The 15,727-nt window shown below is 34.4% G+C and overlaps 2 protein-coding genes across 6 annotated transcripts in view; one reads left to right on the top strand and one right to left on the bottom strand.

The window, feature by feature from the left end:
• The first annotated feature begins 4,974 nt into the window (after window positions 1-4,974).
• The window catches only part of LOC129004470 (probable Na(+)/H(+) antiporter nhx-9), a 114,673-nt gene continuing 103,920 nt past the window's right edge, over window positions 4,975-15,727 (top strand). For all 5 annotated transcript variants that reach the window (XM_054433068.1, XM_054433069.1, XM_054433070.1 and 2 more), the window contains exon 1: window positions 4,975-5,331. In XM_054433068.1, coding sequence (XP_054289043.1) covers window positions 5,070-5,331 — 262 coding nt within the window. In that variant the 5' untranslated portion in view covers window positions 4,975-5,069. The remainder of the gene's footprint in view (window positions 5,332-15,727) is intronic.
• On the bottom strand, window positions 8,804-13,294 carry LOC129004471 (uncharacterized). Its single transcript, XM_054433073.1, has 3 exons — window positions 13,046-13,294; window positions 10,460-10,645; window positions 8,804-9,348 (listed from the first exon to the last, which is right to left on the bottom strand). The coding sequence occupies exons 1-3, from the start codon at window positions 13,226-13,228 to the stop codon at window positions 8,830-8,832; spliced, it is 888 nt and encodes a 295-aa protein (XP_054289048.1). The 5' UTR covers window positions 13,229-13,294; the 3' UTR covers window positions 8,804-8,829.

Genomic DNA, 15,727 nt, shown 5'->3' on the forward strand with positions numbered 1-15,727 from the left:
CTTTAAAGTTGTTATTCTTTTCTCTGGTTCGATCTAAACTTGAGTATGGAGCATTGATTTGGTATCCTCATGTAAATTATCTTTCAGATATGATTGAGAACATTCAGAAGAAGTTTTTAAAATTTTTATTTTATAAAGCTTTTGGATTTTATACTAATTTGATGCCATATTCTGAGTTATTAGATATTTTTGAAGTCCCTAGCCTAACAAAAAGAAGTAAATTAAATGCATTACTTTTCTTATATAAACTTTTGGATGGTAGCGTTGACAATAGTGATTTAGCTTCATGTATCAGCTTTGCTGTTCCTCGCCTCACCTCACGAAATGCAAATTTATTTTTTATACCATTTTCAAAAACTAATTTGGGCTTCTATTCACCTCTAAACAACATGTGTAGGTTATATAATTTGTCTTGCCGAGAAGTGGATATTTTTAATGATTCTTTTAGTATGTTTAGATTTAAATTAAATAGTAATATAAATAATTTTTAATGAAAAGTGCCAATTAGTCATGTTTGCTGGTTGCATGTTGTATATTATTGTTTATTTATGGTTCTTTGTTAGTGCATATAGATTTATTTATTTATCAGTAATTTATTTATTCATTTATCTATAAGTAATATAGTTATTTAAAACCAGTTTCAAACTATTTCTATTATTAATATTTTTTATGTGCATGTATCAAAGTTGTATGCTGTTTGCTGTAGGGTAGTTGTCATGCATGTTATTTATGTTATTGTGTATTAGTGCCTTATGTAATTGGCTGTTAAGCTGTATAAGAGCACTTAATAAAGAATTTTGAATTTTGAATTTTTGAATTTTAACTTTTGATATATTATGTTGTGCTTGTTTACCCCAAAATACTCAAGGGTTCCTGGTAAATATCCTAAAACAATGTAGACTCAAACTATAAGCACAAAATTAAAGTATTACTGGACTTTGTGTTGCAAGAAAGTGGAAAGCCCTTTCCCTACTTAAATATTCGGTAAAGCAAAATAAAACTGATTAATTTATGACGCAATTTTAAATCAAACTACACACCAGTATTTGTGTATTTGTAAAAATTCTAGAATTTCTACTTTTTATATTTAAGTACGAAAATATATATTTTATACATTTCTTTCACAAGATTATAGTTAATTGTCTGAAGCCACTTATTTATTGATTGTCTACACGTGAGAAAACTTCCCCAAGCACTCGCCAATGTTTCTCTCCCCTCATTCAATAGTTGGATCGCCGTGGTGTAGGGTGACCAGGGTTGTACGCGCGGGGAAAATTCCCCGTTGAATTTCCCGGAGTGTTACCCATTACTTGTATTCACTTCAGAGCCATTCTATAAACATTCACACTAGTAGGAGTTAATTATTTTCGTTTACGAATGACATAATGAAAACCAAATACACATATCAATATTTGCAAATAATGTAATTTTAATTGTTTGAATGTAAGCTTCCGTTTATTTTTTAATAGAAACTAAAAAAATATGCTAACAATTTCCTTTTTACGTTTTAAACTTCTTCTAAATAAAAGATAAATTTCCATCAGGTCCTATATCAGTAAAAAGTACTCTAGTTATACTAGGTACACTATAAAACGATTTTTTACATTTTGTATGGAATGAAATAAAATAAACGTATCAGTAATATGACACATACTTGTTTTGAACAGTCCTTATCATGGGTATGGGTGTATCTATGATATTTCTTAAAGAAATCACAACAATTGCAATTAGGCCTACTTTTAAAACCGTAATTTTTACTGCAATGGGATTTTTTTGTTTTGAACTTTTGAACAAGGGCCATAACGGACTAAATTTTAATCAAAATTGTTCCGGCCATTCATGTAAAAACTAGATGTTTCCGATATTTTATGAGTTTTTTGTAAACAAGTTAAAAAAATAAAAAAACTCCTAGAGACCATTTTATAGACCACATTTGAACAAAGTCGGGCCACAGTTGTTTTCTGTGGTACACATCTACGCATACATACAAACAGACAATAGGCCTACTTCGAAAATCACTTTTTGGGACTCAAGGGGACTGTAAAATTTAGACGAAAGCAATGATTTTTCCATAACCTATGTATAGGGAGAGAAAGTAAAAATATAGCTGATAAACTGTTCCAACCTTGGGTTTTTACTCCATACATCTTAGTTCCAGCTGAGGTTAATCAGAAATATTTATTTGTTGTAACTAGTGGGAACAGAAAACGTAATACTATAACGGTTATAGTAGTACGTTTTCTGTGCTAGTGGGTGAAGTGGCACTTTGCTGCACGCGAGAGAAATGCTTACTCCGTAGGCGAGCTGTAGGGCGTAGGCGAGTGTGGAAAGTTACTCGAGTAAGTCTTTCAAACACTGTACAACACGTTTTTAGGCTATGTTAAATCCACAACATTGAACGAAATGAGAAACGCTGCACCAGCTGATCGTAGTCGTTGCCGACTTATTTTCAATCGTACACGTATTACGTGCCTAATAAAAGGACGCTGTTTTGTGTTGTTTAATTGTTTGGAATCCTGGTGTGCGGAAAAAAAATTGTGGCAAAAGTAAAAAGTGTTCGGCAAAAGTAAGTAGATGCAGCAATTAGCAACATTCTGTGATATAATAAGTGCAAGGAAGGCAACTTTGTCAGGTGACTGTAGGAAAAATACATTTACTTGTTTCTAGTTTTATTGTGAGATTGAAAACGCATATTTGATTTCAGAAGGAAAGCATACTTTACATTGCAATGATCTACCCAATTGTGCAATATCATAAAGTAAATGTCCGACTCATCTCAAAATATGCAAACAAAGCTGGGCAAACGTTTTTTTTTTTTTTTTTTCAATTTATCACTCAAATTAGGAAAACCTCAAAAGACAATTAAATTTTAACGAACCACTTTACCTACAACTTAACTTGCGCTACCTTCTAGACCTAGTTCTAGTCAGCTGAGATATTCTCTTTGCTTATCACTTGCTATCACAAGACCTTGGCAGAAATCTATTGTCTCTAACCTGTTATTACTTTACGACTTATTGTCACGTTCGCATTGTAATTCCTGCAATGCACTCGTTAGTAAGATGGGGAAAATACCTTCACAAGGTTAAAGATATATGTGTGTGTGTAGCACTTGTGAGCTAGAGTACGAGTTTGTGAGACTATCCAAAAATTCAAGTCACATATTAACAAAGATTTTATTTTATTGGGTTTTGCGAAATTGCTTACAAAATAATTAAGAGAATTAAATTGTGCTTTGATTGGGCTAACGTTGAATATTTTATCCAAACTATTTTTTTTTTGTACAGTATGTTCAATAGGCCTAGAATCCAATATGTGAAGAGATTATTTATTCCGAATGTCATGCGTTCAATATGCTGGATATGTTCATACATCTATGTCCGGGAGTCGAAAACTCCATTCCCATCAGATAGGCCTTTATCTGTTAGTATAAATTCTTGTGTATATTCAAATACATTGGTAGATTTGAATATTCATCATAAGTAAGATATATGACTAATTTTTTATTTGGATAATTATGGGGCTAAACATTAAACTGTACAAGCTATTGGTATTCGAAGCTATACAGAGAACGTATGCATACAGATTAAGTAAGTAATTAATTGTAAGAAAATAATACAAAGCAGTAATTCATAATACACAAAATTGGCCTTTACCGGAAACGTTTGCGATTTTATTTATTGCATCCCTTTTCTTGAAGCGACGCTAAGGGTCTTTTACGTCAAAACAATATAATAGGCTCAAATCGGCTTAGACCTTTCCACCAATGAAATTTGACGTTTTAAAACTAAATCGCTATATCTTTTTACGTTTTATATTCAACCTACGTTATTATCTTTTACGTCAAAACAATATAATAGGCTCAAATCGGCTTAGACCTTTCCACCAATGAAATTTGACGTTTTAAAACTAAATTGCTATATCTTTTTACGTTTTATATTCAACCTACGTTATTATAAAATATATTGATATGGAACCTTCATTCCTATAAATGATGATAGATGATGTACTGCATTACAACCAAACTGATTTAAGATATACTGCATTACAACCAAACTGATTTAAAACGAACTAGAACAAAAAAAAACCTGAGAAAATATTAAAATCTAGACCTTTTTTCTACATAGTATATGAAAACTGAATGTATATAATATATTCTAGTTCCAGATGAAAGCCATAGGATATTTTCATTAGTTTGCATTCTCGCCATTTTTGTATGGCTTAACTTTACCTTTTCCCAGGAAGCATAATGAAACCTTGCTTTAACTCGCTGAGAGAACCTTTCCGAACTAGTAGAATGTATGTATTCACTTTTTTCCTATTTTTAGCTATGGAGCCATATCCCGGGGTATTACCATGCAATTTAGAATCACATTGAATATTCTTTTATGAACTGTTTTTTTCTGTTACACATTGTATTGAGTAGTCGTAATATTTTAATACCGGTAAAATATATTTTAGCACAAAATGTGTTAGTCCAAAGGACTTAATGGAAACTTCAATCCTGTGAAAAATGATTAGGGGCCTATATGAAAACGCCGGTAAAAAGAAGTTTAAGAATTTCTATAGAGTTTATTTTATAGAATAAATTTGTTGACTATACATCAACCTATATAGCTTATAGCTTATAGTAAAATATTTGGTAAAAAAATATAAAAAAATAGATATGTACAGTAGTTCTGAAATTTGGTCTTTTTTTTGGTTTAATTTATGTTAACGTAACATTCATTTCGTAACCAAACCAATTCCTAACAAGACAGAATGTAAAATAAAGTATTAAACCATACAAATTACTAAATATTTATCAATTTAAAATACAGTATTAATTTTGTGGCTGCAAAAATTCCAAGGTGAAACCCCGTAATTAGTTTGCCAGACGAAACCACCCAGTGCCGACCGGTAACACGGCAACCCGCGAATCGATCGGGAAAAACGGGACCAGCGGGGAAATTTCATCCCGGAACTCCCGGTTCCGCACCGCAGTCGCAGTTGGCGGCAGGTCGTTCACAGACAATGTCGCGGTTACAGGAGGGATCCATCCCTAGCATACAGGGGCGTCACACCTAGCCATGCGATTGGCAGTGGTCGTGTGTGTGGGGTGGGCTCTGTGGGGCCTCGCCCTCGCCCAGGACCCCGACCTCAACCCCGCGGACTATGAGGAGGCTCCGGCGACCATGACCATCCCCCGGGTGGAGCCCCCGACTACCCAGCAGACCACCCTGGGGCCCAGGAAGACCAGGAACTACCCGGTGTTTAACGTAGAGTTCCCCCGTGTCGAGACTCCGTTCATCATCGGGATATGGATCGTGTGTGCGAGCTTGGCAAAAATAGGTAAGTTTTAGTGTACATTTGTTTGATTGTTTTTGTACGGTATGTTCGAAATGCTGGAACGTTCCGAAATGTATTGCGGTAAAAAATATTAAATTTACCGTAGCGATAGCAGATGTAAAAGAAGTTTAGGTTCGGACGGGGTTTGTTATTGATCAGTTCGACTACTACTATATTCAAACGTTCTAGGTATGGGAACGTTTCGTAATTTACTATAGATCCATGATAAAAATATTTATTCATTGACCGCAGCAGACAAGAGAAAAATCTATGTTCGGTTCGTGGTTTGTATTGACGAGTTCGACGTCATTCTATAAATAAACAGTGATCTTAGAAGAGGGTGTTAGTTATGGTTGTAGTGTATATCTGTGTGTGCTATTGCTCTTGAATAAATATTTATTACCGTACATTTCAACATCACAAAAACCCAGGCATATCAGTAAAATGTCAATTATGATCGCGTTTAGTATAAACAAATCTAAATCAATAACTTTAAGACACGTTAATGCAACAACGGCTTATTAAACATACATTTTCTTTTAACCCGATCAAAATATCTTTTGATAAGTCATATTGGACCATAATATTTTGTTATTATTACCTTATTACCAACAATATTTATGTTCCTTTTCAACTCGAAATTACTACTCATTTCATTTGATTCCATTCGTTCTCATCGATCCGTAAAACTGCTTAAAAAAAGTTTCTTTAATAATTTTAAGTCTTATTATGTTAATTATACATAATTTCATTCATATTGTGTTTACGCACGGTGTATGCGGCCGCAATCCAAGATGGCGGCCACCACCTTGGTGGTAGGTCAGGTAATCTGCAACTAAATAACAATACCATCACAAACTTTATAAATAAACATTCATAATACAAAGCTTATAACTGAACGATTCACAACCAATGATAATTTACTTTTACCGGGTAAAGTTATTTATAAAAAAATGTTGATAATCGGTAAACGGGTTGGTAGTTATATAAACAGCACGATACGTATTTCACGTTGCACTACATGTGTTTATATTTTCGATTAAGTCTTAATGAGAACAATATGTACACATTCATGTTCATTTACATACATTTTAGTGATGGATTTTTACCATATCGTGAAATATACTATTGATTTTAAGAGTAAAAACCCTAAATCCACACTCAAAGTAAATTTTTCGATTTAATTTAAAATTAATTCTGTTTTTTTTAAAGTTGAATGTATTCATCCCAAACTGGGGTATACCGGATCATCTAAGGAGGTTTTGATGATGTTAGTTCTGAATTATCAGTAACAATTATGATTGTTGGTATACCTAAGATTGTAAAGTCAAAAGTACACCTATAGTAAGATTGGATACACTAATTTGCATAATATTCTGTATTTCATCGTTGTCTATAATCAAATCTATAATGTGTTATATTGTCAGCACATTACTAAGTCTTAACTAGGCCTTTAAAATCTTCCTAAAAGTTCCCATCCCGTCAAACCATAACTAAAATTTTACTTTGCTTACAGCTACCTATGGTAAGTATAGGTTATAGGACAGGTATTAGAGTTGCAAAGCTATGACTGTTCCTTTCCCTTAAAATCTAAAGGTGGTTTACATCATAGCCTCCGATCGGCTCCGATACGCAGGAGGTTATGTTTATATCCATTGTGACAACATTTTTTTTAAGTAACGTCCAACGTCTCTTGTTAGATGCCTTCGGAATCACTAGTGCACCTGTTGCTCGAATTCGAGCAATTGCAAAGTATTACAGGTGTTATTTCAAAACGATTAACACATAATGTCCGATGACTTAAAAGAGGGAACTCAAAGATAATGTAAACTCAAACTCAATCATTCCACTCCAGTTATCGAAACTGTAAACGAACTCACTCTGGAAACGAACGCTCTTGTGTGTACAGTATCATGTGTTTACTATGAACAGCTGTAATTGATACAATTATTCGTCTGTATAATCAAACAAAATCTTTTCATCATAATAAATATATTGAGATTTTGATGGCCTGTGGGGCAAATCCCGAGGACTTTTAATACAGGAATTGGTGGAGGGGGGCGTCTCACAAAAAATACTTGATTTTGACACATCGTTTGTAAAAATCCGTCCACTATTAACGGAGCAGTAGTGTTTCGTAGAAATCGCCTTCACGTGGATTCTTTCACAACACTCATGTATAACAATAAGTAAATAATATAGGTTTTGATCGTATATGTAGCTATAATTGGAGGATGATCTTCAATTATGAGAAAATCTTCATCACTCAAAATATTAACACAACACACCAATATTAGTAGATATGTTTACTTACAGCTATAATATATACCCCGAAATAAATATATATCCGAATATATTTAATGGATTAATTTGCAAAAAGCCAAAAAGCCATTAATAATTAATGTGATTTAAACCCTTATAACCTCGACAGCCTGTCTTTTAACTAAACGTATAAATCAATCATAGTCATTGAAATTTATTTCAATCCCGTTTTTGTTTACGCTTCATTAGCTAATAGTCGCACATTTTTTTTGAAAATATCTCTTTCAAAATAGACGAACCATACAAGTCGGTGTTTTGCCAACAACAAAAAACTCTTTGCAGTACTAATTTACTATCTGCACCGGTTTCAAAGTTGTAAAAAACTTAATGTGAACTTTAGGTGTTGTCCAACCAAGGGATGAGGAAAGCCTTATTATTTAAAGAGAGGCCCTTAGAGGCTTCTGTAGTGTGTTGAAAGAACCATCAAAGCTTTGCAGTGCTTCGTGTGAAAATAGGCAGCGTCATCACTCGTTGCTGTTGACAATTTCAACGAAATAAAAAAAACTGGAGTGCCTTATTTCATACCTGATAACATGGAATGTAGAGCAAAGTAAATCTACTTAAATATTTTTGATCATGCAATTTTCTGATTCTCAAAAGATAGGTTATGCCTGTAAGTGGGTTTTATACAATTTCAAGTTTTCGATTGTTACTTTATTTATTAGTTTTGGTAGGTAAATTGTAATGTATGTATTTAGTTTTATTTACATTCTACATGCCATTAGTCTACTCAGTCGGCTTTTAGGGTGGAGTTGAGATTGTCAAGACAGAGGTTTAGAAAAATACTTCATAATTGTACACAGCATTTGTGTCTGTTGTGTTCCACCACGTTGCGAATCAGTAGCCTAATAGTTTTAAAAAATTTGGAAGGTATTAATATTCAACCCTTGTCAAAATATTTTAAACATTTTACATATTGTTACTATGTAAAATTGGGGAGCGAGCTGGTGTAGTGGTTAGAGCGCGGGATTTCAGTCCCTGTGGTCTCGGGTTCAAATCCCGCCAAGTCACCAATGGATTTTATAGTGATAATGCCGCAACCCAAGGCCACACGGCCTTGCGCAACCCCTAGGTCTAGCCTGAAGTTATGTGAAAAACAATTCCGGGCTCGTGCCTAGCGTCCTAGGACAAAAAACAAAAACGTTTTATACAATTAATTAGTGCAATTTAAAGTTTTATTTAACAATCCCTCAACCAAGTAGTCCCACGTCTCTTGGGCACATACAAATACTCTGGCTTGGTAGGCTCCCACCGAACTTCCTTCGTCGACATCTCCCATCTCTGCACCCTCTCGTACCCTTCATAATCGACGACCTGATCCTCCACATCACTCCCTGCCTCCGCCCTCAACTGCCAACTCTTGGGTTTGCTCCGCCCCTTCTCAGTTTTGGGTTTCTTGTTGCCCGGAGGCACGTAGTCCGTCGTATAGTTTTCAACCACCACTGGATTTTCTTCCATCTGATTCCTATCGTCATCTATCGGTCGGAAGATTCTATCTCCGGAAGCAGATCGGTCTCTCTTGTAAAATTCCTTGATCAACTTCTTCTTTCCCGATGGAGACTTGTCTCGTGGTTTCTCTACTTTCTTCTCCTCCTTTTTCTTCTCCTCCTTTTTCTTCTCCTTTTTCTTCTTCTCTTCTTTGGGTGGTTTCTCCTCTTTTAGTAATAGCTCCTTATATTCATCCTCCTCCTCGATCACCTGAAAAGATTAAGGGGTGATCTATCATCATTTGTGACAACAGTTCGTTACTGGAATAAAATAACAGGATGTTTGAAAAAAATAGGGTTGTAAAACGAGTAGTTTTTATTTGGATGTTTTTAAATGTGCAAGGTTCCGAATCGCAATCTAAAATTATAAATATGTACATAATTTTACCTAAGCATGAAGAAAAAGCGTAATTCTTGATTTTGAATGCCATGTCTGGATTTTAAAATTGAACAAAAATTCTTCGATTTCTACCATTTACTTTTGTACACTGAAGTCTATCGATAGTCGATTTTACATTATCCTTGCGTTAACTTTCAATAACTTATTCATACCCAATGTTAGAATCATCTGTACACGCTTTCAATTACCGGAACTATTTGTGGTGTGTTAAAACTTGGAGCAATGTTTAGGGACACGTGCTAGTACAATATTGTACAGCCTAGTTTAGTTTAGTTTACATAGTGCAAGAATAGCCGTCGCCCGTCGTCATAGGGGGATACACCGTATTGATTGCGTTATATTTACCACCAGCCATTATGGAGCTCTTGTGTCAAATGTTTTAATATATTGTAAACTAAGGTTCAATCTACGGTAAAATAGAAAATAGCATGGAAAATGTTTTCTAAAAAAAATCCTAAGCATATTTGTGTCCCTTTCACAATTGCGCAGTTCCTTTATTCAACTTACTAGAACAACATTGTCTATAAAATGATTAATTACTAGATGCAACACGTTGATTTAACCTCTAATTGTCCTCAACCTACGTGTCAGGCGCTGACTATAATTACCAATTTATCGTTCAAGGTTACTAATGATTGTGTTTCAAATCGTACATGGCATAGGAACGATACATAAAGCAGGCAGTTGTATGTATTTATCTTAAATCTAAAGCATAAGTTGAATCAATTATGATTTTGAATAAAAAAAACATCTTCATCCGCATTATAACACAACACAAGAACAGGTAGTGAATTTTTTAGTTAGACACTCTCTATAACTAATTTGTAATTATGAAAGGTGTCTTTTGAAAAAAACATTAAAATAGTAGGATTTACTAGTGTTTATGCTAAAAAAGATTAATATTAATCCAACAAGTACGTACTCTATGTTTTATCGGTGGCTCCTGAGGAAATTTGACGTCTCCCGCCGTAGTCACTGTTCTAGGAGAGGTTTGGACCTCTTTCTCCTTCTTTCCGAGGGCGTCCGCCTTTTCGTTCAGGTACAAGACATAGGTGACCTTCTGGTAGTCAGGTCCTTCTACGTGAGGCTTCTCATGGTATTGTACAACCTAGAGAACACAGAGTATAGCGAACAACACTCTTACATACATTTTATGAAACAGAAGAAGGAATAACGTTAGGATACTAACGGAGGTATCCAATATTGTGTTCTAGCTTTTGGCTCAAGGAAATTTTTAGAAATAAATTTCAGCATGTGTGTTAGAGGAGGGACTTTTCCGTTACATAGATGATTCTTCTCCCCCCCCCTCTCCTTGATGATAACCCCAAGACACCCCCTAATAGACCTGTTTTTGGTTTTCACAATGTGGATCTTCAGTTTAATCACGTTTAATGTAGGTTCCGAACAAGTGGGTCTCTTAATCAACATATAGCTAAAAACTTTGGTTCTGAACCCGAACATATAGCGAGTTCTGAACCCGGTTCTTGAGTTTTGGGCTCCTCAACAGAATTTTGTTTATTTACAGTTTATTTTTAACATAATCTCGCCACTCATCCTACACTCATCTCCATTCATACTCATAAAATACCTACTTTGTATGGTCGCCATTTCATTGAAAAGTATGAAGTAAAGTATTTTTTTAAGAAACGGGCTAAACCCTAGTCTTGCTACTATCTAATGTCGAGCTTTTGTTAGATCGCATTATAATAACTACCATTATTACCACACTAGTCGTGATTATTACCATTAATCCATCACTATAAATTGGTGTGAACACAATTGAGTGTTTTTGTTTTTAATTGCATTTTCTGTATATTTCACATTTATATTTTTATCTCATACCAACCCAACCACAGACCCATGTATGTTGTGTTGTCCTTTATTATAATTCACCTCTTCGCGCGTCACCATTTGCTATGTTTTGTAAAAAAAATAATGATGAATGTTTGTAATAACTTTATTTTAAGAGGGGGGGGGGGCTGCTGTAAAATCTGCTTTATGTAATGATGTTACATAAAATATGTGATCTTTAACTGTAACTTGTATTTTCGGTTTGTCTTGGTTATCAAGTCGGTGTATACTACCAAAGATTACATATGCTACGCAAAATTATGATATTAGCAAAAATGATACCTACTACTTACACTTTGTGAACCGAAAGAAATCAGTAATTTAGAGTAGCACAAGCTTTGTCGGTGTCTCAATAAAATTACGTTCATTTTCATAAAACACCAACTACAACTTAAACACGGCAACGCTACGTGAAACAATGACATCGTGTAAACGTGCGTGTACAAGTACCAAGGTTCGTTCAATACCTCAGGTGATCTCCAGCTGTCCCAACATGGGCGGAACCTGTGACTGTTTTGAGTCGGAGACAAACTTCCAGCTTCCGGTGAGAATCTGGGACTATTGTTCAGACACAATACCAATGAGTTCACTATTGTGTTTAAATTGTCACAATGTGTTCAAAGGCTGTCACTGACATGAATCTGTGTATTATTGTTTCACTGATTGGAAATTGGTTTGATTATTGTCGTAATTGGTCTTTTATCAGTCGAATTATGGGTATTAGGCCTAGATGTTTATGGAATGATACGTTTTGATTAACCTATTTGGTTAGTTGCTTGATTTGATAAAGTTGAAGTCAAGCCTAACTTTGTTGAATGTTCTACAGCACTAGTATTACTTTGTTGCTTGAGAGTTATTTGTAGTCACAACATTCGTGTGACAAAGACCTACTTGAGTTGGTGTTGTCACCGAGTTTTTGTCAAAATAGAGCATACATGCTAGTTTTTGTCCAAGTGTATTATGCTTTAGGCTCTACTCACTCACGCAATACCTGAACACTATGCAAATACGCAGAAGTTTCAAGTCTGTTAAAAGTTATCGCCAGCTTATTTCTTAGCTTGGTCTAACGCTAAATTGGGCAATGAGGTTTTCCAAGAAGTTTTCAAGTTAACTAGTGCTCATTGGTTAGAATAGATAAAAGTAGTTAAATTAGTTGACGCCAATTATTTCCTCTATTCCCACATCTACCTCTTCTATCACTATCTCTACCTCGGTTTTTATATATTCTCACTTAACAGTATCTCTTTCCCTTCTCCTACTTTTACATCTTCCTCTTTCCTTACCCCTACTTCTACCTCCAACTCTACCTCTTCCTCTATCCGCACATTTACCTCTTCCACCACTACCTCTACATCTACTTCTTCATCTATTCTCACATTTATCTCTATCCCTATCCCCATCTCCACTATTCAACTCCTCTATCTTTCCTTATTCCCACTTCTATTTGTTTTTCTATCACTGTCCCTACCTTACCCTTTTCCCATATTAATATCCCTACCTACCCTACCATTACCTCTACCTCTATTTCTACCTCCAACCATATCTCTACCTCTTCCCTTATCACCACACCTAATACTTCTTCTCATTACCTGTACCCCTACTTCTTACATTTCCCTACTTCTACTTTCACACCCACTTCTTCACTACGTCTACATACCTGAGGGTATTTAGGTATCCTCCCATCCCCCACTTGACACTTCTGCATCGCAATCCACCCGAAGTGGTTCTCCAAAGTCAACCTCCGTTTCTTGAAGTCGTTCAGAGGTAGAGATGACAGACTTCCACGTTGCTTCAACTGCATTCGCCTCCGTTCTCGAGCCGGCTCGTTTCTGTGTGACATGTTGCGATTCTCTAAAATTACTTGACTTGAAATTTTGAAACCTGTTTACATTGTTTGATGTTTGGTTTTGTAATAATGTTTGGTGTATGTGTGTCAGCTGATAAGTGTGATTTAAAAATTTAATAGTTTGCTTTGGGAAGCTGGCTTGGTTTACAAACATGCAGCTACCAATACAATAATTTTTTTGTAGATAGCATCCTGAATATTAGAACCGAAGAATATTAGAATTATTTTATTGCAATATTTGTGAGTAGGATACAATTGTTTTATTAACCGATTTACAAAACTCTTCAACGTTGGTAGATTAACCTTGGATACTGAAAATGGAAAAAATTGGAAGATTTCTATATGTATTTCAAGTCCGATACAGCTAAAACGTTCATTTGCTCTTTTTTGAGGGAAATTGCCATATTGTGTGCTTTACTTTTTGAGCACAAGAAGCAACTTTGATTAGAAACACCAGAGAAAGGGCAAAAGTTTACTAATGGATGTTGTATTTGTTCAAATATTAAGATATATTACTAAAGTTAATAAATTAACAACGGATTCACAAGAGTTATGAATGTAATGGGAAATATATTTGACATTTTAAATCTTTTTAGTGTTTGTTTACAATTAAATAAAAGTGTATGATGAGTAATAAAATTAAACCACTTTACAAAACATAGTTTTTTGTCAATTTAGTACTTGTTTGGTTAATCTTGGTTCTAAATTGATGTGGTTTTTAACATTACATTTTTATAATTCAAGCATAAGCATTCTTCGGCAAAATTACTCAAGTTGCCCAAACAAACGGTTCGAATTGCAAAACAAGTAAATACTGTAAACTACGTACACACTGCTTAGTTTAGTTGTATAGTCAAGGTTGTACTCACAACAATCATAACTATAACTTTGGATGAGTTGACAAACGCTGTTGCTGATAGTCTATATTATCACCCGGAAAATATAATCGGTAGCTAAAAATAACTCGTGGCTAAGATTGAAGTTGACAAGGCGTGACGAAAATGTTTCTTTGGACCAATACCCACTAAAATAATTTCCTGCTTGGCTTCCCTAAAAGTATTTTAAAAGCTTATTTTTATAAAATGTATCAATTTATTTATTCTCGAAGCAAAACAATAGATAAGTGTATGCTAAATTAGGTGCGCAAATAAAAACATTTATTTTTACAAAAAAGTAATGAAAATCCTTTTTGTAATTGTAAACAGTTGTGATGATCAGTCGTCTAGTTTAATGGAAGTCCTACACTGTTTCTCTATTAAAATCTTTAATCAACTACTGATACTAACTTATATAATTAGTTTAGGTCAAATGTTAGAAAAGTAGAAGCTATCAGCATTTGTTTAAGCAATTACTGAAACTTACAATATTTACTTTTGGTGTTTCATATCTTTAGATAGTTTGTACTCTGTACATGGTAAAATTAATAACGAGGTTTTTTTTATTAAAATTAAGTGGAATCAAATCAATTGCATTGGTTACATTAAATACTTAACAGAATAACTAATTACGTGAAAATTACATTGCTTTATACTTTTACTTAGTTTTTATTAGTTGAAGAATTGATAAAGTTCCAGGTAATTAACTAGATATTATTTTCTTTTCATCATAATCTAAATGTTAATTCAAATCCGTATTTTACTAAACAAAATGCTATGTAGATTGTGACTCATGAGGCTATTTCTCATTGGGCTTTCCATTAATGACGATCTCTAGCCAAATGTAGATTTTTGGTAGGACCAAGACCATGGTTTGGACCGTTCCCTTTCAAAAACATACAACTTACTTAAGACGTTAGAGTAAATAAATAAAATATTAATAAACTGGAGCTACTTTTGCTCGAACTCGAGCAATTGCAAAGTGTTGCAGGCGTTATTTCAAAACGAATTAAATGTCCAATGACTTAAGAATCAACTCAAAGATAATGTAGTCAATCACTCTACTCCAGTTATTGAAACTGAAAACGAACGCTTTTGTATGTATCATGTGTTTACTATGAGCAGCTGTAATTAATACAAATTATTCGTCTGTTTAAGTAAACAAAATATTTTCTTCATAAGAAATACATTGGGATTTTGATTGGCTTTGCCCGAGGACTTTTATTACAGGAATTGGTGAAAGGGGTGTCTACACAAAAATACTTACTTTTGACACATCGTTTGTAAAAATCCGTCCATTATTAACAGAGGAGTAGTGTTTCGTAGAAATCACCTTCACGTATTATATACAAGGATTATGCTAAAGTCAAACCAGTCGATGACAGTGAAAATAAACTCATAGTTGATGGGAGGTTCTCTGAGTCTGATGTAGTGGTTCATCTCGTCAACAAACCGCTTCCAGCTGCAAAATTTAAATTAAAACTTGTAAAACGCTTTTATGCAGCAATTTCCGCGGGCGTCTGCCCGGTTTTGATGAAACGTGGATCATTTGTTAAAGTAACTTCCATGTGAAAGCCGACCTTTCTTTTACCATTGGTCATACCAATTTATTATGTCG

This window comes from Macrosteles quadrilineatus, unplaced genomic scaffold (genome assembly GCF_028750875.1).
Source record: "Macrosteles quadrilineatus isolate MER2022 unplaced genomic scaffold, UCM_ALF_1.0 Scaffold_9__3_contigs__length_116548681, whole genome shotgun sequence".
Taxonomy (NCBI): domain Eukaryota; kingdom Metazoa; phylum Arthropoda; class Insecta; order Hemiptera; family Cicadellidae; genus Macrosteles; species Macrosteles quadrilineatus.

Excerpts from the sequence above, each read along its gene's own strand:
- LOC129004471 (XM_054433073.1), bottom strand. The coding sequence starts at position 13,228 with ATGTCACACAGAAACGAGCCGGCTCGAGAACGGAGGCGAATGCAGTTG. Across the intron at positions 10,646-13,045 it reads GGATACCTAAATACCCTCAG|GTTGTACAATACCATGAGAA; the intron begins GTATGTAGACGT and ends TGTGTTCTCTAG. Across the intron at positions 9,349-10,459 it reads AGCCACCGATAAAACATAGA|GTGATCGAGGAGGAGGATGA; the intron begins GTACGTACTTGT and ends TAATCTTTTCAG.